Source organism: Mastomys coucha, unplaced genomic scaffold, assembly GCF_008632895.1.
Source record: "Mastomys coucha isolate ucsf_1 unplaced genomic scaffold, UCSF_Mcou_1 pScaffold9, whole genome shotgun sequence".
Classification (NCBI taxonomy): Eukaryota; Metazoa; Chordata; class Mammalia; order Rodentia; family Muridae; genus Mastomys; species Mastomys coucha.
The window spans coordinates 72864027-72887407 of record NW_022196915.1 but is presented as its reverse complement, the minus strand read 5'-3'; the positions used below and the strand labels follow the sequence as shown (position 1 = coordinate 72887407).

General features: G+C 38.3%; 1 protein-coding gene across 5 annotated transcripts in view; it reads left to right on the top strand.

Annotated features, from left to right (window-relative positions):
- Positions 1-23381, top strand: part of Diaph3 (diaphanous related formin 3) — a 471820-nt gene that overhangs the window by 240209 nt on the left and 208230 nt on the right. For all 5 annotated transcript variants that reach the window (XM_031361487.1, XM_031361488.1, XM_031361490.1 and 2 more), the window contains one exon: positions 2706-2807. In XM_031361487.1, coding sequence (XP_031217347.1) covers positions 2706-2807 — 102 coding nt within the window. The remainder of the gene's footprint in view (positions 1-2705; positions 2808-23381) is intronic.

Below are 23381 nucleotides of genomic sequence, written 5' to 3'. Positions count from 1 at the left end.
TGTAGACCAGGCTGGCCTCAAACTCAGAAATTGCCTGCCTCTGCCTCCCAAGTGCTGGGATTAAAGGCATGCGCCACCACCGCCCGGCCTGGTTTTCTTAAAGAAAAATATTTTACAAAATACACATTTGTATTTCTTGTAATGATTTTCTTAAATATTTTCAGATTAGCTTTTAACTTGATTAAATAAATTTTTATTTTTACAATTATATATAGTTTCTGGTCTAGAGAAAGGAAAAACAATCATTTGTATTTTGTAATTAATGTCCACTGCAGGTTCAGTTTTATTGAGTTTCTCAGTGTACCAGTTTCCATTGTCGGTTACAACATCTTACCTCATGTTCAACAACTTACAGTAAGAAGTTTATTAACTTGCATTGATGTCACTTAGAAGTTGAGCATGGCTCTCCCTGAGCTGAAGTAACGTTTTTGGGCAGGTCTGGATGTCCTTCTGTAGAAATTTTGTGAGAATCTTGGTTTTGTTCTTTTTAGCATTATCATGCTGCCTTCCTTTCTTCCCTTGGGCCCTTTCTTGTGCAGGTGTCAGTGGGCCCTTCTCTTTTCTTTTGCATGATCATATCTTCCTTTTACTCTTGTGCTCTCTCTCTCTTTCTCTAATATATCTCTAATATGTATACATGCTTAATAAATGTAAAGGAGTACGTGATATGAAAATTTAAAAAAATTGAATATATATTACGCTTTCATATATTCATTATAAAACAAGAATTTCATATTACTTGAAATCTCACATTTAGTTTAAAAAAATTCCTTATTTTATCATGAGTATAGAAGCAAGCCATGACTTCTTAATAATTAACATTTTTGTAATTTTTCATTGTTACTTACATTGATATGCTATTCATATGCAATATGTCAGCAGTGTTTGTGTGTGTTTAAGCCACTTTTGCGCACTATTCATGTATTAACATTACTTACACTTTATTGTATCCACTGCGTGAATGGCTTTGTGGTGTGTCTATCAGAGACTTCACCTTCATGGATTTTATATTTTGTCTACAGTAATGACATTTGCATGCTTAATTACAATGCAGTTTGCTTGGCTTTGTTGCCATTGTTGATAGCCAGAGATTGGAATGGCAGAACATAGTCTTTGTGTAGTGAGGCTAAAGTGCCTAACGTGGTGTCTGAATACATTGGCACAGAAGAGAGGATGACTGAGTATCAGTGCTCGTCCTTCCAGCAGTGTACTGTGGGATCTGGGGGTAAGGCTCAGTCTATACAATGTCCGTGGGAAACTCGGTCAGGACTGAAAGCAGAGAAGATTGTGGCAGTACACTTAACAATCATGAGCTTTTCTTATTAAGATACGCCAATATTGAGGTCAAAGTTTGTAAAATTCTGATGAACAGATAAAATCTAAGTATCTTTAAAAGTATTTTAAAACAAGCATATTATAAAATGCTAAGATTCTGACTGTCCCCTTTAATAAGAAACTTAACAATGTAAATATAACTTGAACAGAAGAAGATATAAATGATAACCAGGCTTTTGGTCTCAGGAGTTTCCAAAAAGAGAAATTTGTATTCATGTGGCAAAATCATATACCTTTAAAATTTGCATTTACCTTTCTAGGACTTAGAGGGACTATGCTTTTCTGAGCATATTCCTAAATTGCCACACTCCTATTGTTGTTTGTCTTTACCCAGTCCACTAAGATTTTATCCAGAGGAACACAGTGACCCTATGGCATGTTCTTTGGTCTAAGCACATTTATTAACACCCTCTAACACTATTTTAAAGCAGTGACACTCAGGAGGGTTTTGTTTCTGGCAAGAGACATGCATAGCATGCTGTAATGTCACTTGTTATTTTTGCTTGAATTTGAGTTTACATGGAGTCTAGTGACAGAATTTGGAACTGTGACCACCTACTGTCTTTTCTTCTCCCTTAACATTAATAGTACTAACCCCATATAGCATTGTATTTTTATACAAAAATTAGTGTATGTTTCGTCTGTGGGACTGCTTATTTGTTTACCTTCCACCAGGAGCACTGAGCTCTATTTTACCTGGTTGTGTGGATTGTACAGGCTGTACGTGGTGCAAGGACCTGAGCAGCTGAAGGGGCCTGTGGATCTTAGACCCTGTTCTGTCTGCAGGCGTCCTTATCCTCTGTTTCCATGGCCTTTGCACAGTTCCTTCCCATCAGAAAACTTACTGTTAACTGTACCTTCAGTTTTTATTATTAAAACATGGTCCTCTGGTTAAGTCTTGTAAGCACTACATTAAAATTCCCTTCCTTCTTTCCTGTTCTTTCCTTTGCCTTTGGTAGCAACTCATGATTTCTTTGATCCCCCTGGGTAAAGTGCTGAAATATGTTTGGCTTTGCCTGAGATTTCTGACACTCAATTCCCTAAAGCTAAAATGTAATGGATCATATTTATCCAGGTGAGAAAGCTGCTCCTTTGGTATAGGTTGAGTTCTCCCTTCTAAATTATAAGCTAATCAAATAAATATTCAGTAGTGCTTGATTTGAATATATAATAACTCTGGAATGGATGAAAGTAAAACTGTTTCCAAGGTGAGCGGCCTGTTGCTGAAGGCTTCGGATAAAGGATGCTATCTGGGAAAAAAATAAGATTAATTTCTTCATTGGTTTCCTTTCCACAGTTTACTGATTAATTTTCCAAAACTTTGAGAGTGGCATATTGTGAGGGTTCCTGTTCTTGGTTTTAATTTTCAGAACTTAATAAAGCACCTTCCTGATGAAGAGCAGTTGAAGTCACTGTCCCAGTTCAGAAGTGACTATAACAGTTTGTGTGAGCCTGAGCAATTCGCTGTTGTGGTGAGTACTCCCTTATTAACCCTCTCCTGAGGCAGTTTATACTGTGCAAATCCAGAGAGAGTGAATAGCAAGCTTCTACAAAACTGTTGTTCATATGAGCATGCAATGGCCATCTTGCTTTTTTTGTTTAAACCTAAAGATATTTGTGGCATTGTTTTGGTTTAAAATACTGTACTGAACATTGGGAATTAGATGAAAGCTAAAGTCCTCTTGAAAAGTATGTTTGTCAGTTTTCTACATCCTATGAAAGTGTAAAGCAAGAAGCATGCTTCTTCTGAATGGTGTATTTGTGATAAAATGTCAATCTAAGAGGCCTAGCAAACTGCAAGAGTGCATTTCTCCAGTCAGACACCATCTCAGGCTCATCTCATGGTTTTGACCTGAAACTAGAAATGCGTTGTTTTTCTTGGCAATGACAGAGAAAATGAATTCATTTGAACAAAATCTTCTCAAGGCATCTCACTAATGATTCTGTACCCTCTCCTGGTTTTGTAAGCTGGGACCTAGATGTGAAAACATGTTGGTCTGTACATGAGCTGGGTGGGAACGTTAAGAATTACACTCTTTCCCTGCTCCTTTCTCCTTGCATTAATGATCCTTTTTAGGTTGACTGTAATTGTCATGATATATGCCATTCTTTTTATTGTTTAGGTTTCCTCAATAATTTTCTTTCATGACCAACCTTCTACAAATTGTAGCACAATTTATATATTAAATAGCATTATAATCAAATGATTTTCATATAACCTTAACTGAAGAATGAAGAAAATTTAGGTTATGGAACACTTTAACCAAAATCATCCTTTTTGATTGAGTCAGTATAACATTTGATCTGAGGCTAGCCATGTCCTGTTCTTGCTGCAGTAATGGACTACTGAATGAAAAAGAGAGATGAACTACACAGCCTTTGAGTCCTATAGGATTCTTCTGGAATGCAGAAACTGATGCATAATGATCTCTTAAAGAAGGAATATTTTTTTGAAATCAAGATTGTTTTTGCCTAAACCTTACATTATGTTAAAAGCCCTGGGACATAATGACATTATATTTGACACATTATTGACAATTCAAGTTGGCTAACTTTTAATGCCCATCTATACTCCATATTTGGCAAATTGTAGGCTTTTTTCATTAAGTTTGTTTTTCTGTCTTTTTCTAGTGACACACTTAGCTTCCCTTCCCATAAAGCTCTGTGAACAGCATGTAAAACTTAGGGAATGAAACAGGGGTTTCCTCATTCTTACTGCCATGTAATTTTTTTTTTTTATTTCAGAACTTTTAAGCTTTAATAATTTTTAATTTTTATAAACATATTTATAAAAAACTTACAGATAAAAATTACATAACAAATAAAACATGCATCCATGCACACACACACACACACACACACACACCCTATAAGTAATCAGAGCCAAATTCTATACATTTCCGTGACCTTCTATACACTTAAGTTAGCAATTTAGAATGTATGCTTTGTAGCTTTCCATCAGGTTTTATATTTTACATCTTTTCCATTTGCTGTGACAAAACTCTTGACAACCAGACGGGTTTGTTGTGGATCACAGATAGAAAATGTATCTGCCACCATGCACCATGGTGGGGAGGCCATTGCAGGAAAGCATGAGGCAGCCAAAGCTAAGTTCTCACTGTGTTCTCCACCATGATGCTGGGGTAGTGTGGATGAGAGGGAGTACGAAAGGCATGCTTGTTTCTTCCTATTGAGTTTAAGACCACGCCTTATATAGCCTAATGCTGCTCATACTCATATGGTATCCCCAGTCAAGAAATGAGAGGGAGAAAGGGACTGGGGACAGCATGTTTCTTACTTTCTTTTCTTCACGTAGGACCCTGGATCACAGGGTAATACTGTTCTTCTTTAGTGTGTGTGTCACCATATCAGTTAAGCCAGGCTAGAATCTGCCCCTGTAGACAAGTCCCAAGGTCTGTGTGCCATATGATTCTATACCAGCTGTGTTCAACCTATGGATTGTGACCCATTTGAGGGTCAACCAGGCCTTTGTCAGCCAGAGGTTACCTAAGAGCATCACAAAACAAAGATATTTATTTACATTGTGATTTTTAACAGTAGCAAACTTAGAGTTAAGTCACAATGAAAATAATTTTATGGTTGGGAGTCACCAAGCATACCATGTGGAACTGTATGAGAGGATTACAGTATTAGGATGGCTGAGAAGCACTCTTCTAGATCCTGTGAAGTTGATACCAGTTTGTATGACAGTGAGTGATGGGGAGGAACTTTCACATTCCAAGCTTGGTCAAAGCCCTGTATAAATTCTGATGACCTGGGAAGTATATCTATCGCATGGCACTGTTGATAGTCCTGCAGCAGTCAGCTGCTTATCTGTTGCTTGTGCCCTGGACTACTCATTGCCTGACCCTACTGCCCTTGGGAGTTGGAGGTGAGGTGGCAGGGAATCAAGACACAGACTCTGGGAGCAGGTGGGAAACACAAAAGCAAGCTCATTTGAATGCTGCTGCATGCTTTCCTTTAAAATCCTCCACCTGTGCCCCATTGGTTCCAAAAAAACATCTCTTCTAAACAGTAGTTCCTGATTGGCTGGCATTGTCTACATCAACAATCTTTAGTATCACAGACAATCCTGGATTAGGTCCTTTGCAGGAGATGCTTTATTTTTTAATTATTTTTTTAAATGAATCATCCTATTTGTTTACATCTCAAATGGTATGTCCCTTCCAGGTTACCCTTCCACAGCCCTCATCCCATTCCCCCTTTCCCCCTCCCCTTTGTCTCTATGAGGGTGCTCCTCTACCCACTCCCTCACTTCCTCTAGCTTGCCACTGTTCTGCTAGGGATCAAGGGCCTCCCCTCCCATTGATGTCCCACAAGGCTCCCCTTGTAGCAGAGGAAATGCTTTTGAGGCTGGGTGGCCCCTAGCATCTATATAAAGGTGGCCTGTTCCATTTCTGCTACTTTCTTCTGTGGTCCTCACTGTTCAATTTCTTGATTGTTTACTATTATCATCTCAAAGGTAGCTATTTTGATGAAATGTGAGTTGGTTTTTTCTTTTGTCTTTCCTTCTTTTCAGTCTGGCTCCCCACTCCTAGCCACTCTGTTTACACCCCCACCCTTGTTACACCTCTCCTTTTTACACCCTCCCAACCAAATGAGAACCTTAAGGCTTCAGACTTCATTACTGTATAAAGATTATACTGGGCAAAGCATGTGAAGTGTCATAGGATGATGGGCATTTTCTTTTCTTTCTGAATGCAAAGCTCAATTTAACTTTGGTGCCTTTATTAAGGATAAATGAGTATAGAGTTTATCCATTTTATATTAATGATAATTTCATAGTTTTAGGAAATTGGATATAATTTTGTTTTTTATAAGATTCCTGTAACAATTTTAAATATTTTCCTGAACTTACCTAGACTTCAGATTTCTAACCTTTATCTTGTCTTAAAAACATACTTGCCTTTTAATGTAACTTAAAGTACTATTCTTTTTTTGAATGGTCATTTCAGTTGCTCATTTATGATCATTTTAGGTTGCTCTAATGTTAGCTCTGTCTTCTGACTCCCCTGTGTGGAGCCAGGTCTCGCATTTACATTTGCTTTCCCCCTAGATGACTCCTCTGAGTTGTGGTTCTTCTCTTGGGTTCTGTAGACAGACACTGCCATTTCTGATTCTCACACTGTTCTCCTTCTGTCCTCACCCCTCTCTCCTTCCCTTCCTCCTTTGGCAGGATTTTCTAGCCCTAGCTGGCTTACCATTTGCTCTGGAGACCTATATACCTTCCCACTTTGCTCAGTTTCCTGCTATGTCACAGGACTCCCTGCTAACATAATCATTTTAACAAAAGATAGTTTAAAGTCTAGTTGAGTTACTTGCTAGTGAGACTAATAGGTATGTAAATTCATTATTTTGATTCATACAAATTACAAACTTCTGATGAAATGCATTCTGCTTAAGTACTTATACAAACAACAGATGACAAACAAGTCCACTGACAGTATTTGCATTATACTTGCTATACCATGAATGTAGTCAAATGTGGGTACCAGTTATGTTAGCAGACAGTGAGGTGTGGACTAAAAAATATATACGAGTTTTTTATATTACATTTGAACATTCTAGACTATGATATTCAAATTGACAATTAGAAATACTGTTTGAAATCTACCTTCAGTTTTATGGTTGAGATCAAAGGTAATGTCTATTGATATTTGAACTATTTTGCTGAGTCACATCACCTATTACATCCCTGAAGATTCGTCATTATTTAATGTGTAAGTATTCTCCAGTTTCCTGATAATTCAGATTTTCATTTCTATATCTATTTCTCCCTTGAAATGGGGAGAATTCCTTAATGCAATACTACCTGCCTTTCCAATTAAAATTTTTAACTGAATTTAGATAAGGCATTGTCTTAGTCAGGGTTTCTATTCCTCCACAAAACATCATGACCAAGAAGCAAGTTGGAAAGGGTTTATTCAGCTTACTTCCATATTGCTGTTTATCACCAAAGTAAGTCAGGACTGGAACTCAAGCAGGTCAGGAAACAGAAGCTGAAGCAGAGGCCATGGAGGGATGTTCCTTACTGGCTTGCTTCCCCTGGCTTGCTCACCCTGCCCTCTTATAGAACCCAAGACTTCCAGCCCAGGGATGGCACCACCCACAAGGGGCTCTACCCCCTTGATCATTAATTGAGAAAATGCCCCACGGCTGGGTCTCATGGAAGCATTTCCCCAACTGAAGCTCCCTTCTCTGTGATAACTCCAGCCTGTGTCAAGTTGACACACAAAACCAGCCAGTACAGGCATTAATATATTACAGTACTAAGAATTTAGCTGCTCAACTAATCTTTATAGTAATTCATATCTTACACACCTTTTCTGAACTAATTCTTCATTTGCTGCTCTGAATACACATGGATAAAACAACTTATGTGATGTCTACACGTGGCTGCTCATGGGACATATGTAATATAGAAGCATTTTAGAGAGTGTGTGGGTGATGCTTGGTCTTGAACTCAGACTGTTCATATTTTATAAGCATGCACAGGTTCATTGAACTATACACACAGTTCTTAATTTGCTAAGCATGAATTAAAATTGTTGAAGCTGATGTATAGTAATTGATATCTTTGTAAAGTACTATTTATAGTGATGAATTCTAGGAAGTGAGCGTATCCATCACCTGCCTTGCCTAGCATCATCTTTATGTGGAGGTAATATCTGGAATTTGTAGCTATTTTTAGTATGTAGTTAAAATTCAGTGTTATGACTTTACTCTTACTTTTATATCCCAGAACGTATTGATACTTTGACTAGTTTTTTTGTTTTGTTTTTTAGCAGATTTTAGTATATGAGAAATAAATCAAATAAACTAAACGAGCTTTCATTGAATGGCGAGAAATGATGGTTTTTGCCACATTTCAGAAGTTTCTGAGATTTGGCCAATCTTGTGTCTGTTTGAATTGGTCTTTAATGAATAAAACCATTTCTCATGGTGTTCTTGATAGTTTTGGAGAACACTGAGTATTGATTGATTTCCTTAATTTCAAACATTTCTTTTCTATGGACAGTTTTACACATTTCACATGAAGACACTGGGTTCTTCTGTGGATGCAGTGGTGTCTTCTCTTATCGGCTTCTGTTTTATTTATAGGTGAAGACATGGAAGTACAGTCCCTAGAAATGTGTGCTAACAGGATCACTTGCCCATAGTGCTTTAGATTCCTTCCTTCTCCCATCAATCCAAACTACAGCCTCTTAGTAAAGGTTGATTTCATGGAGTGTAACTTGACTTAGTTGTGGGAGTGTGTTTCTTACATTTGCAGGGTTTCTTTGATCAATAAGCCATTAGGTAAAATCACTGTGTTCACAGTGGCATGGCTTTAACTGTGTGAAAATGATTTATGTAAATATTCAACAGGATCAGAAGATTAGCTGAAGTTTGGAAAGAGACCTAAAAATTTGCATTTGAAGCTTGGTATACTAGACGTCCTTTGATTAAAAACCCTGGGTTTTTGAGTATTCGTCTCCATATTATTTAATTCTGCTAATCTGCCTGCTCTTCAGAGGAATCAAGCATTTATAGGAGACTGAATCCCACAAATGCCCTCTTTGTACAGTGTACTTTGATCTGCTACCATTTGGTGTCACTGTAGGGCAGGGCTTTCAAACCTTGTGAGGTAGAGGACTCCTGATTATTATTGTTGTTGTAAAATGTTGAATAAAGTTCCTGTGTACCTCCCTGCATTAAAATGTTATTTTAAAATAAACTATAACATTGTTGCTGGAAAATAAATAACATAAGAACATTGAAAACAATATGAATATCCCTTGACCCCCCTCCCCCAATTTCTTTTACACTAATTGCCATCTTAACAGTTGGGTTCCTATTCCTTTGTATTTATAAATGCATGGATGCATGAACACATTAAAAGGTGTTTTGTCCTGGACCTCTTTTCATTGCACAATGAAGATTATTTTCATGCCACACTTTTTAAATTCATGTTTCAAATTTCATAACCTGTATTATGACTTCCTTGAATCACCTAGTTTTCCATTGAAGGATGAGTTTCTACTCACCTTTGTGCATAAATTGAGAGCATTGTGGTCCAGCTTGAATTCTGGTTACTCCTCACTAGCTGTATGGTCTTCAGTGCTTGGGTGTTCATATTCCTTTGTTCCCATCCTGTTCCTAGCTTCATTTTCATATGCAATGGGACACAGCTTCCCATTGCTTTTCTAAGAACTTACCACCAACTAAGTAACTTCAAAAATCACAAATTTATTATCTTGCAACCTTGGATGGTAATCAAAAATCCAGAGAGAGCTTATTGAATTGTAGTCCTGTGGTGGGGCCAAGGGCTTTCTACCTGTAAAGGAAGCCCACATTCCTTGGCCTATAGCCTAGCATGATTTTTAGCTTTTGTCACCATAACTCCTCAGACACTGTTGCTTTGTGACAAGAATTCTGTAATAATAATCTGCAGGATGAATCAAGGTAACATTCCTCTGTTAGAGATCTTTATCAGTTTGAGTGGCCATATCAGGTAGTGTATTCAACTGTTTTGGAAATTAAAATATGGATATGTTTGAAGGACAATTATTCTGTATACCACATGAGGTAGAATAAGTCTACCTTCTTTTCTTTGTTTTGAATATTAAACAGTGTCCTGTAGTAGCTACATATGCATTATTATATAATCAAAAACAATTTATAATGGCTAACTTTTGTTATTAATATTAGTTGTATTATTACTTTTTAGGTAATGGTACCATCATTTGATCAAAAGTTATTTCTGATTCTCTTAGGGCTTCGTTGCTGTTTGTTTTTTAAAACAGGATCTAGGCAGTTCAGATTGTCACTGAGGTCATGATCTTCCTGCCTCAGTCTCCAGAGGCCTGGGACTGCAGGTATGCGGCACTGTGGCTCACTGGTAGTTTTAGATAATCTGTTGCTCTATCCTGAGTTGAGCTTCTTGGGGCAAGCAAATATATCCTTACATGATCTATGAAAGTTAAAATTATTTTTCTTGCATCATGAACCATGTTTAATATTAGCTCTCTTTCTAAGGGGGTGGGTACTTTATTCCATGACTGTTCGTGAGATTGAAGCTATTATTATTTATTGATTACTTTCATTTTAAAATTGAGGTAGTATTTGGTTATACTCCCCTTGTGTTGCCTTTCTCTATGTTTTTTTGGAGCTCTGTTTATAATATACCATTTATTTATAGAAATACTCAATTTTCTCATTGCGCTCACTTGTCTTCTCCTTTAGTAATAATACCATCTTCCCATTTTAGTTTAGATGTTTTTGTTTTGAAGCAAATTGTGTTAGTGTGATGTAACACAGCATTCACGAAACAGTAAGAGTATGGATTGGGACAGCTTTGAGGCTAGCCTGGGCTATATAGGACATATAAGTAGATAAAGCAAGGTGAACTGAAGTAAAGACTAGGCATGTGCACTGTTATAGAGACACTGTGGCTCTTTTGTCTACAATAAGAACAGAATTGGTTGGTAGTTCTTCAGTTAATATGGAGAACTGTATTGTAAAAAGCTGTAGCAGAAAAAAGTGAGTGGCTCTGGGCATCCTTCACAAATTCTCTATGTTCCATTAGTTATTCCCCAGGGCCTCACAATGGTGTCTACAATTTGGGGGTTGACATTATGCCTTTAAAAATGCTATTTGAAATGTAACTAAATAGACTGTAAATGCCACATTTTAAATATATAGACTTTAAATATATAGATTCATATATAGAATTAAATATATAGATTTAAATATATAGATTGTGGATTGCAACCACAATCACATTTAGAATAATAAACATGGAAGTCTTCCTGGAATGTCTCCTTGTGCCTCACCATAGTCTAGCCTTCCTGTGGCATTCTGTCTTTTCATGAATCAGCTTGAGACATCTTTTTCCAGCTCAGTAGCTTCTCCTTGTTCTCTGTGGCTTCTCCACCAGACATTCTGCCACTCTCTGAAGGCAACACAGCCTGCACTGTTAGTGTGCTGTAGTTCCTTTCTTTACCCTTTGAGACATTCTCTCTGGAAAATGTCTCAACACTTCTATTCTTTTGCATAAAAGTCAGCATCTTTCCTCTCTGTTTCCATAGTATCCCTTGACCATCTTATTACACTGGATTCTAAGTGTTAGTTTACAACTGAGAGGCTTCATTTGTGCTCTGAATACTTTGTTAGGCTACTGTGTTATCATCTTCTTCTTCTAGAACATACTGAACATATGATATTAATTTCACAAATCCAAGAAGAAGCTGGGGGTGGCCTAAACCAAAAAGATAGAAGAAACATAGCACAAAAAACAAAATACATAGAACCATTTTAAAAAACTTTACTATTATGATTGCATTTTGGGCCATGAACGTTCCAAGGTGCACATGCTAGAAGATAACTATTTTATTGGATTCTTCTTTCATTTTTATGTGATTTTCATGATTGAGCTCAGGTCACTAGACTTGAACTCCAAGCTCCCTTACTTTCTGAGTCATCTTGCCAACCTCAAACAAATGTCCTTTACACTTACTTTTAAAAAAGGTATTGTTAAAATATTCATTTTAATTTTGTTAAAAATAAGCCAGTGGATGAGTATGCATATTCCATTGTTTTCTGTTATCCTACAGTACTCAATGGACATTTGGATGACTTTAATTCGGAAGGGCATGCTTTTTCAGTTTGTAAATATCCATCATAAAAGAGTTATTTTGGTATTTAGCAGAATTAAATTTTCATTTTATTTGTTACCCAAATCTTGATTTATTGAAATACCTTTAGAGAAACAACTGACAAAGGAAAATTGGGGCTCCTAAGAGACTACATGTATGGGAGCACCACTTTCTCATGCTGAATGCCTCCAGGGGTTTCCTTTAACTCTTAAATTTTGCCTTTGTAAATGCTACACAAATGTCTATTTCAAAATAGACATGATTCACACAGTTATATTTTAAAATGTAACAGGCATAGATATACTATTGTTATTTTTTGTTTTTATGTGTATGAGTGCTTTTCCTGCATAGGTTTCTGTGTAGCATGTGCATGCCTTCTACTCAGAAAAGCCAGAAGAAGGTGTCCGTTCCCCTGGAAACTGAGTTACAGACGGTTGTGAGCCAAAATTTGGATGCTGGGAATCAAACCTGGATCCTTTTGAAGAGCGGTCAGTGCGTAAACTGCTGAAACACCTCTCTAGCCCCTGATTTAATATCTTTAAGAACACACTTGCGTTTTCCCAATCATTGCTTCCTTTTGGCTTTAGTAATCCATTGTCTTCTTTGTCCGTCAACTGTATAAGATGTGAGTGCACTTGGTGGACTCTAGCATCTTCTCCAGGTTCCTGTCAGTTTTCCCCAGCTGCTGTTACTCTTCAACCCCTGCCAGGTGTCCATGCTCATTTCCCCTGTCAGTCTCAGCCACAGATCTTTCACTGTGTGGAGAACATGTGTTTGGAATGTTAAGCAATTCTTTTCTACCTGTATTCATATCTGTGTATATCGTAGAGCTTGCTCTACCTACCTTTGTCCATTACTCTGAATACTTGAGTTTGTAGCCTTCTCGACATGCTGTTCTTAGGACCCTCAGCAGGATACATGTTTCCTCCTGGTCAGGGCTTATGAACTTACCTTACTTTGAGTTACATTGATTTTCTTCTTTGAACTAAAATCTATGAGCTGTTTAATGATTGTAATTTTTCTTGTGATTGATTTCTGCCTTCTATCACATTTTACTGCCTAAGTCACAGTAGTTTACAGTGATATTTGAACTTTTAATTAAAGTGAAAAGTCTGTTGGTTTGATTAGTTAAACTTTGTTGTCAGTTGAAGGATCATTTAACACCCACCCCCAATTTTTTTCTGATCGTCTCAATGATTCTTTTGAATCACTTGCATTTCTTAATTCTTCTAACATATGACGCTTTGGAGTCCATGCTGATAGAACTCATAAAAGGCCACATATTTTTTACCTGTTTAATTCTAAAAAAAGTTCTAAAAATAGCACATGGTGTTTGATTTAATTAAAGCTATCCATAGAAATGTATAGGCTCTCTTTATAGCTGAGCTGAGTTTGTGGCTGGTAGAGTTGATGTATTTATTTAAGAGTTCGCTGAAACAAACTTGAGGACTCATTAGGCAATTATGAAGAAATGGTTTCAGATTCTTATTTTTGCTTTAGTGCAGTTCTAGCCTTGGTTTCTCAAAGTGATTGGATATCAGTGGTGGGGTTAGGCTTTGAGGTCATGTTCATAGATATACTGCTATCTGGTAGTGTTTACATGAATACTTTGTTTCCTGGAATCAGTAGTAGTGTCAATTCCTTGTTAATTTATTTGATAAGTGTTACTTGCATAGCTAGTGTGTTCTAGAGACAGTCCTTAAGATTCTGCACTAAACGTGTTTTAATTGGTATCTTTTTGTTTGTTTTAGTTGGGGGCAATTATATTAATAAGTGTGAAATGATGTCATATTAGCAATAAATGCTTTCCAGGAACTGCTGGTGTGAAAGTGATTGTTTCACTAGGAGTGCTTAGGCAGCCTTGATCAAGGTGTATTGATTGTGCCGAAGCCTGGCTTCAGTTCAATGTTGAGGATGCCCTGTCTAGATACAGACAACCATGAAAACCATTGTGGTTTTTAGGGATAAACAAGTTTGAAGATGTAATGTGCTGATGTAAAACACAATTCTCATTGCAAAGCAGGGTAATACAGAAACTTTTTTCCATGTGATATTAGTAAACCATATAGGACATGTTCCCCATGTTACAGAAAAATAAGAATGCCACAAACCATTGCAGTTACAGAATATGGTGGGGAGTCCGGCAAGCAGGTTGTAACAGTGTGGGCCATGTTTGTTACAGATGTTGATGAAATTTGAAGTTTAGGTTTGGAGGAAGCTAATTATTTATTGAGTTTAACAAAACATTTCTTTAGTCTTACCCAGCAATTGCAACAATGTTAAGTCAGATAAAGGGGTTAGTAGTGAATAGCTATTTAGCCACCAAAGGTGGCCTAAGAGAATTTGGCTAACAACACTCCCTCCATAACCATAGAGTTCGAGTCAGTCAGGCTACATGGTTTTTAACACAGGCAGGGCTTCATCAGAGAACTTCAGTTCCCAGAGACCAAATGCTTAGAGTGAGGAAGATTGATATTAGAAGCCATCAACAGGGCCTTTTGGGGTTTAAGCTTAGAATGCTGATGGAGAGTTAGACACCAGATTGGAAGATCACATTAGTGCTTTCTGAGTTTCTCTGTTGGCTGAGTGGTGAAAAAGATTGTAGGTGGAGAGTGCAAGTGAAGCCACTGATATGTCAATGTGGCAGTTTTAATGATCTCACTGTTAAAGCATGAATAAGTAGAGATCTGGTTGTCTATAAGGGCCTTGCTGCTGTTGAGAAGTGCACAGGTTTTAGGAAATTTTGATATTAAAGAGGCTAGGATTTCTTTCTATCCAGTTTGAGAAATAACAGGAAACAAGGCTAATTCAGTGTGCAAATAGGTCACCGCCTCTGTAGATGAAAAGAAGCCTTGCCTAGGAGCATTTTCTTGAAAAGATTCATAATCCAGATGAACGGCTGATCCGTGCATTTGGGTGGCAGTGGGAGGTCAGGCAGGTAAGTGCAGAGTGGTGCTGCTGTGTACAGGTGGCACATAGAGGAGAGCGCCAAGGGAGTGAAGGCAATGTATGTCATGCAGTGAAGGGCTAGAGCAAATGTGCAGACCTTCCTGCTTCCCGTCCTTTCCCCAGAGGACAGGCTCAGCAGTGGCAGAGTTTGTTTGTGTTTGCGTTTGGTTACCACCTCTCTGAGGAAAATGAAAGTCTCCAATCTAAGGAATTGTACAAGGTGATTTTAAAATATGACACTATTGCTGCTTGTTTCAAAAACTAAGCCAGACTTGGGGTGAGAGGGTTGCCTGGCATTTGTGACTTGGAGAAAGAACTACTAGCCATGAGGTTGTGTGTGCCTGTGTAGAAATAAGAAAATAACACTTGCCTGCAGACCCTGCTCTCATGAACAAAAATACAGACATGTCCAGTTTGTCTTCTTAGTAAATGCATGTCCCTATACTATCAGCTCAGATAAAGATGCCAGGCTGTGCTGGCATGTTCTTTCCTCATACATCTCATTTAATCAAAGGATGAAATTCATTTAGTTCAAATCTACATCAAAATAATAATATCAAATCTTGCCATTAAGTGGAAAAATCACTTGCATATTACCAATTGTGTTCTCTGTAGAGTGGGAAGAAAAGTGTCATTGAGCTCTGAATGGAATCTCTTATGAGCTTTTGTTGCCTATGTTCCCTTGAAATTAGCAGATTGTCAGCTGTATTAAATAACTCTGCAATTCTTTAATTTATTAGAACTAATAAAAACACAGCATGACCCAAATAATATGCAATTCCATTGAGTTGCTAACAGTAGTGAGTTTCTCTGAAAGTTTGAAATTTTAACTGTGGCATATTAATTTCCTGGCTATTTGATGGTAAAAAGTACAAAAATTGCTTTCTCTAGGAGATTTTGAATCCTTGCTATATTCTACCTACAAGTCTCCCTGTAACCTGTTTCTACCTTCATGCCTCACACTCTGTTGCTAACACTGCTTTAACCACAGAGCCTCTGTATCATTTCTCTGACACGTCCGTTGCATTCTTGCATGACCCACAGGAAGTTCTGGCCTATACTTGTTATGTTCTTGGGCCTTGTTTTCCCCAGCCTTGTTGCCCATGCTTCCTGCTCTCTCTAACTTAAGAGCCTGTGTCCTCACAGCCTCAGCTTTGTGTGAGTAAGGTGTTATCATAGAGCCATACTTGAGATTACTCACCCAGTTGACAGAGGTTCCATGCCATACCCACTGTATTCTTATTTATTGTCTTATGCTCCATTAGTCTGTCATTTCTCCATACTATAATATGATAGTAAGAATCATTGTTCTTGTACCCATTAGTTGATTTTTATCATCTTGAACAATACATGGTATCAAGTTAGTATCCAATAAATACTTGGTAAGTAAATTTTTAAAAGCCCCTTAGGTGCTTTTTTATTTTTATTTTTATTTTTTTAAATGTTGAAAATTAAAGTCATTGAGTCTTGGCTCACTAAGACTTGCCATGCAACCTAACATGTTCCTAGCATTTCATGTGGATTTTAATAGCTTTATTTGGGATCCTACATCCAACTGTCATTCTCTGTATTTTTAAATGGGTTGGCTAGACCTGGGGTTGGATTTTGATTTTGCCATATTGTACCTGTAATGATGCATGTATTTCTTCGTCCTCCCTCCTTCCCTCCCTCCCTCTCTCCCTCCCTCCCTCCCTTCCTTCCTTTCTTTGTTTCTTTGTTTCTCTTTATCTATTTCTCTCTCTCTCTCTCTCTCTCTCTCTCTCTCTCTCTCTCTCTCTCTCTCTCTCTCTCTCTCTCTCTCTCTCTCTCTCTCTCTCTCTCTCTCTCTCCATTAATGTAGAAGCTATCTCAAAGGCCTGGGATTTATCAAAGCACATGCATCTTGGAGACAGTCTAGTTTGTCAGTTGCTGTCAGTATCTTCACATTTTTAATCGAACATTTTCTTTTCCATTTCAGTAGGTGTGACTCTTTTACTGTTCTGTGATACTGTAGCATTCTTTATGCACATGTACTTGCTTCCATCACTGGTGTAGGGTTGTTCTCTTATCTCTTAGTGTTATAGACAACCTCAGGGTCTAGGTCCAACTTACATCTTGTTTGCTCTTGACTTGGGCAAAATTTCACATTGTTCACTTCACTGTCTTTAGTTCTTTCTTCTTGCTTCCTTGTGTTTTGGGTCTTACTGTTCCCCGGTCTTTTATCTGGTTTTTTAAGTCCACAGGAAGATTCTCATACAGATGATTTAGCTTTTACTCCCTTTCCTGATAACTATTTTTATAGAGTTTTTATTTTTTTTTTTAATTTTTGTATGTTTACCAGCCTGCATATATATGCACCATATATGTTTCTGTGCCTGTAGTGGCCAGAAGAGGGTGCTTGATTCTCTATAATTGGAGTTATGGAGGGTTGTAAACCGCAATGTAAGTGCTACATATGCAGCTAGAGCCATGGGTCCCACAATGTGTATTCTTTGGTTGGTGGTTTAGTCCCTGGGAGCTCGGAGGGTACTAGTTAGTTCATATTGTTCTTCTTCCTAAGGGGCTGCAAATCCTTCAGCTCCTTGGGTCCTTTCTCTAGCTCCTCCAATGGGGATCTCACACTCAGTCCAGCATCCACCTCTGTATTTGTAAGGCTCTGGCAGGGCCTCTCAGGAGACAGCTATATCAGGCTCCTGTCAGCAAGCATTTCTTGGTATCTACAATACTGTTGGGGTTTGGTGATGGTATTTGTGATGAATCCCCAGGTGCGACAGTCTCTGAATGGCCTTTCCTTCCGTCTCTGCTCTATACTTTGTCTCCGTATTTGTTCCCATGAGTATTTTGATCACCTTTCTAAGAAGTACCAAAGCACCCACACTTTGGTCTTCCTTCTTGAGCTTCATGTGGTCTGTGAATTGCTTTTGGGCTAATATCCACTTATCAGTGAGTGCATACCATGTATATTCTTTTGTGATTGGGTTACCTCACTCAGGATGATATTTTCTGTTTCATCCATTTGCCTAAGAATTTCATGAAGTCATGAAGTTGTTTTTAATAGCTGAATAGTACCCCATTGTGTAAATGTACCCATTCCTCTGTTGAAGGACATCAGTGTTCTTTCCAGCTTCTGGCTATTATAAGTAAGGCTGTTATGAATATAGTGGAGTATGTGTCCTTGCTATATGTTGGAGCATCTTTTGAGTATATGCCCAGACGTGATATAGTTGGGTCCTCAGGTAGTACTGTGTCCAATTTTACGCGAAACCACCAGACTGATTTCGAGAGTGCTTGTACCAGCTTGCAATCCCACCAAGAATGGAGGAGTGTTCCTCTTTTCCATGTCTTTTGTCACCTGAATTTTGTTCTTAACCATTCTGATTGGTCTGAGGTAGAATCTCAGGGTCGTTTTGATTTGCATTTCCCTGATGACTAAGGATATTGAACATTTCTTTAGGTGTTTCTTGGCCATTTAAAATTCCTCAGTTGAAAATACTTTGTTTAGTTTTGTACCCCATTTTTAATAGGGTTATTTGATTCTCTGGAGTCTAACTTCTTAAATTCTTTATATATATTGGATATTAGCCCTCTATGGGACATAGGATTGATAAAAATCTTTTCCCAATCTGTTGGATGCCATCTCATCCTATTGACAGTGTCCTTTGCCTTACAGAAGCTTTGCAATTTTTAAAAATTTTATTTATTTATTTAACTATCGTTGGTTTTTTGTTTTGTTTTGTTTTGTTTTGTTTTCGAGACAGGGTTTCTCTGTATAGCCCTGACCACTCTGTAGACCAGGCTGGCCTCAAACTCAGAAATCTGCTTGCCTCTGCCTCCCAAGTGCTGAGATTAAAGGCGTGCGCCACCACTGCCTAGCTTAATCTTATTAGTTTTTACACTCCATATTCTATTCCCCACCCCTGATCTACCCTCAGACTGCTCCACATACCACACCTCCTCCTCACCCCAACCAGTCTCCACTTGAATGTCCCTACACCAGCCCACTTGACCTCTAAACTCCCTAGGTTATCCAGTGTCCTGAGGGTTCCCATTTGTCAACTCTTGATCTTAAAGCATAAGCTATTGGTGTTTTTTTCAGGAAAATTTCCCCTGTGCCCATGTGCTCAAGGCTCTTCCCCACTTTCTTTTCTATTTGTTTCAGTGTATCTGGTTTTATATGGAGGTCTTTGATCCTCTTAGACTTGAGCTTTGTACAAGGAGATGGGAATGGTTCAATTTGAATTCTTCTACATGCTGACCTCCAGTTGAGCCAGCGCCATTTGTTGAAAATGCTGTCTTTTTTACACTATATGGTTTCAGCTTCTTTGCCAAAGATCAAGTGACCATAGGTGTGTGGGTTCATTTCTGGGTCTTCAATTCTATTCCATTGACCAACCTGCCTGTCACTGTACCAATATCATGCAGTTTTTATCCCAATTGCTCTGTAGTACAGCTTGAGGTCAGGGATGGTGATTCCACCAGAGGTTCTTTTATTGTTGGATTGTTGAGAGTAGTTTTCGCTATCCTGGGTTTTTTGTTATTCCAGATGAATTTGCAAATTACTCTTTCTAACTCTGTGAAGAATTGAGTTGGAATTTTGATGGGGATTGCATTGAACCTGTAGAATGTTTTTGGCAAGATGGCCTTTTTTACTATATTAATCCTTCGAATCCATGAGCATGGGGGATCTTTCCATCTTCTGAGATCTTCTATTTCTTTCTTCAGAGACTTGGTGTAATTGTCATACAGATCTTTCACTTGCTTTAGTTAAAGTCACACCTAAGTATATTATATTATTTGTGACTATTGTGATGGGTGATGTTTCCCTAATTTCTTTCTCAGCCTGTTTATCCTTTGTGTAGAGGAAGGCCACTGACTTGTTTGAGTTAATTTTATATCCAGCCACTTTGCTGAAGTTGTTTATCGGGTTTTGGAGTTCTCTGGTGGAATTTTTGGGGTCACTCATGTATACTATCTTATCATCTGCAAATAGTGATAATTTGACTTCTCCCTTTCCAATTTGTACCCCTTTGATCTCCTTTTGCTGTGTAATTGCTCTGGATCGGAATTTGAGTACTATATTGAAATAGGTAGGGAGAGAGTGGTCAGCCTTGTCTAGTCCCTGATTTTAGTGGGTGTGTTCGTCAAGGTTCTCTAGGGTCACAGAACTTATGAATAGTCTCTATATGGTAAAGGAATTTGTTGGTGATTTACAGTCTGTAGTCTAACTCCAAACAATGGTCAGCAGCAGCTGTGAATGGAAGTCCAAGGATGTAGCAGTTGCTCAGTCCCACAAGGCAAGCAGGTAAAGAAAGAGAGAGCCTTCTTCCAACGTCCTTATATAGGTCTCCAGCAAAAGGTGTTGTCCAGATTAAAGGTGTGTGCCACCACACCTTTAATCCCAGTTGACCTTGAATTTAGAGATCTTCCTGTCTTCTGGAACTCATAGCCACTATGCCTCAAGATTTCCATGCCAAGATCCAGGTCAGAAATTTGTATCTCTCAGCCTCCAGATTAGGATCACAGGTGAGCCTTCCAATTCTGGATTGTAGTTCATTCATGATGTAGTCAAGTTGACAACCAGGGATAGCCACTACAGTGAGACTGCTTCAAGTTTCTCTCCATTCAGTTTGATGTTGGCTACTGGTTTGCTGTATATTGCTCTTACTATATTTAGGTATGGGCTTTGAATTCCTAAGTTAATGGTATGAGTCTTACATCAAAGAAGTTAACCCAGACCAGCAAGTACACACATGACTTTACTGATGAATTGTTCACAAATATTAATATATTCATATTATTTATTCACTAGCCCCTATGGTAACAGGAATTGGAAAGTGCTGGTGAATGCCTTGAGGTTCAGAGTGTTTAATGAGGAAACACAAGTACCCAAGTTCTTATGCTCAGCACCCATAACCAACTGACCTAGAACAAGGCTATTCACTCTGTTCACTGAGAAATCCTGTTTCATGGGAGTAAGACAGAGAGCAATAGAAAACGATAGTTCTCTGGCCTCCTTGTACATAAACGCTTACATACATGCACATTTCATACATAAACCACACACAACTTGAATATATATCACACATAACACATGTGATTCATGCATACATCTCTTCACACACAGCTGAATCGTGTATAAATAAATGTCTTACCAAAGAACCTCCATACTGATGATTTCTGCTTCCCATTTGCACATCTCATTGCTCCCACCCCACTGTGTTTTTTGCTGGTTCAGTCCTCTTGCAGTATTGCCAAGCTGGAGATGGATACTCTAGAGGATAATACAATGCAACGGGAAACATGTGCAAGATGGGCTTGGCCTTATATTGCATTTGCTCATGACCTGTTTTGTCTGTTTTTCTTTCCAAACCCACAATAGCAATCTGTTTTTCCCCAGGAGTCTAAAGGCCCAATGGGAGTAGATGTCACTGTTCCTTAAGCAGCGTGGTAGACTACCTAACCTGAGTTCCTGCTCTTGTGCTCCTGCTACCATTACCCATTTTCTGTCCTAAGTTAACAAGGATACTAACTCTCTTGGGCTGCACTCTTCAGCAGTTATCTCTGAAGATAGTTGTGTACTTCTAATTTACCTCAGGGATCCTGGAACACAGCATGCTGCTGCCTGGACCCCGTGTTCATTGCTTTAATTATGACTCTTGTCTAAGGATTTCGTCTCATGTTCTTTGCTTTGCTTATGTTTTTATTTTTGATTCAAATGTATGTTCCGTTAGCTCTCCTTATCTTGCACAGCAGACCTTGCTCTTTTGAAGGGATGAGTATGTTTTTTTTCCCTTCCTCTAACACCAGTTTGTTTCCTTTCCGGCAGCTCAGCTAGGACCCATTATTACTGCTCTTTTTCTTCCTTTCCCAGGGTGGCAGCTTTATGTCCAAGTTCAGATATCAGTGTTATTAAACATATGGAATTGTCATTGATTTTTTTTTTCTTCCTTTAGAGAAATGCTACAATTAGCTTCTTTACCACCAACTTCACCATTACCACATCCCTTGTTTCAATATATTTCCCAAAATTCTTATCAGGCAAAAAATGTCTAAAAATTCCTCCAAACACTTGTGTTTTACAACATTATTTTTGTATGTTAGTATTGTGCTAACATTTTATTCACATGTTTTGTTTGTTTGTTTGTTTCATGTTTTGAGACAGGGTTTCTTTGTATAGCCCTGGCTGTCCTGGAACTCACTCTGTAGATCAGGCTGGCCTCGAACTCAGAAATCCACCTGCCTCTGCCTCCCAAGTGCTGGTATTAAAGGCGTGTGCCACCACTACCTGGCCTCATGTATTCTTTAAGTAGACAAGACTTAATATGTAAGTTTTAATTTACTGGAAAGCTTCCTTTGTTAGTGATTTTCAAATGAAGTTGATTGCATGTTCTTCTTTTTGATTTTATTTATTCCTCCTTTATGCCATTTTGTTTCTCTTTCTATAGTAAACTTTATGGGCTTCCTGCTATTGGGAAGTGCAGTGTTTCTGTCCTTTGATTGGAGTTCCTGTAGACATCATTGCTGTGGGCCCAATAGCCATAAAGCACCTATGTTGAGTTCATTGCAAAAGGGTCTTGGGTCCTCTAGCAGCATTCTCTTAAGACTTTCATAGACACATTGTTTTGATGAAAGTTATTGTATAGAATTTTGGCATGCTTTTAATCCCAGCACTTGGGAGGCAGAGACAGGTGGATTTCTGAGTTTGAGGACAGCTTAGTCTACAGAGTGAGTTCCAGGACAGCCAGGGCTACGCAGCGAAACCCTGTCTCAAAAAATCAAAAAAAAAAAAAAAAGATTTCTACATTTTGAATGCTAATTAAGAGAAAAGAGAATGAGTGCTGTGTGTGTGTGTGTGCCTATGTGCAGGCAGAGGACAGCTTGCTGCTGGTATTAATTTTTAGGCTCTTCTGTCTACCCTTTTCTTTTTTTCTATATTTGATAAAGGGTCTTTCATTCCAATAGCTTCTTCATTAGGAACTTGCTACCTTGCCATCCTGAGGAATCCACTTGTCCCCACTTTCCTGGAATTATAAGTATATGCAACAGCAATTGGCGTTGGGGGCAGGGCACGGGTTTGCCATCATACTATAAATCTTTCCTTTTATTACTAAGCCAAATAATGTTTGATTCTCATACGTTGTGTTATCTGGGGTCCTGCTATGTTTTCCTCATCTACTAGGCACTATATCTGCTATTGTCTTAGGTTAGTCATTACTTGGTTTCTTACTACTTCTCCTGGAATTACCCATCGTTCTACTTCTGGCTACAGTAATAGTTATAGTTAAACAATGCTTTTTTGCCCTGTCTGTCTTCCTTAAAATGCAGGTTTCTACATATGTTTCTCAATAGTCTAGTCCATTCTATTTGCCATGTTTGGCCAGTATTCTCATTGTTCTCTCTCTCCTTCTCCCTCTCCCTCCTCTCCCTCCTCTCCCTCCTCTCCCTTTCTCTCTCTCTCTC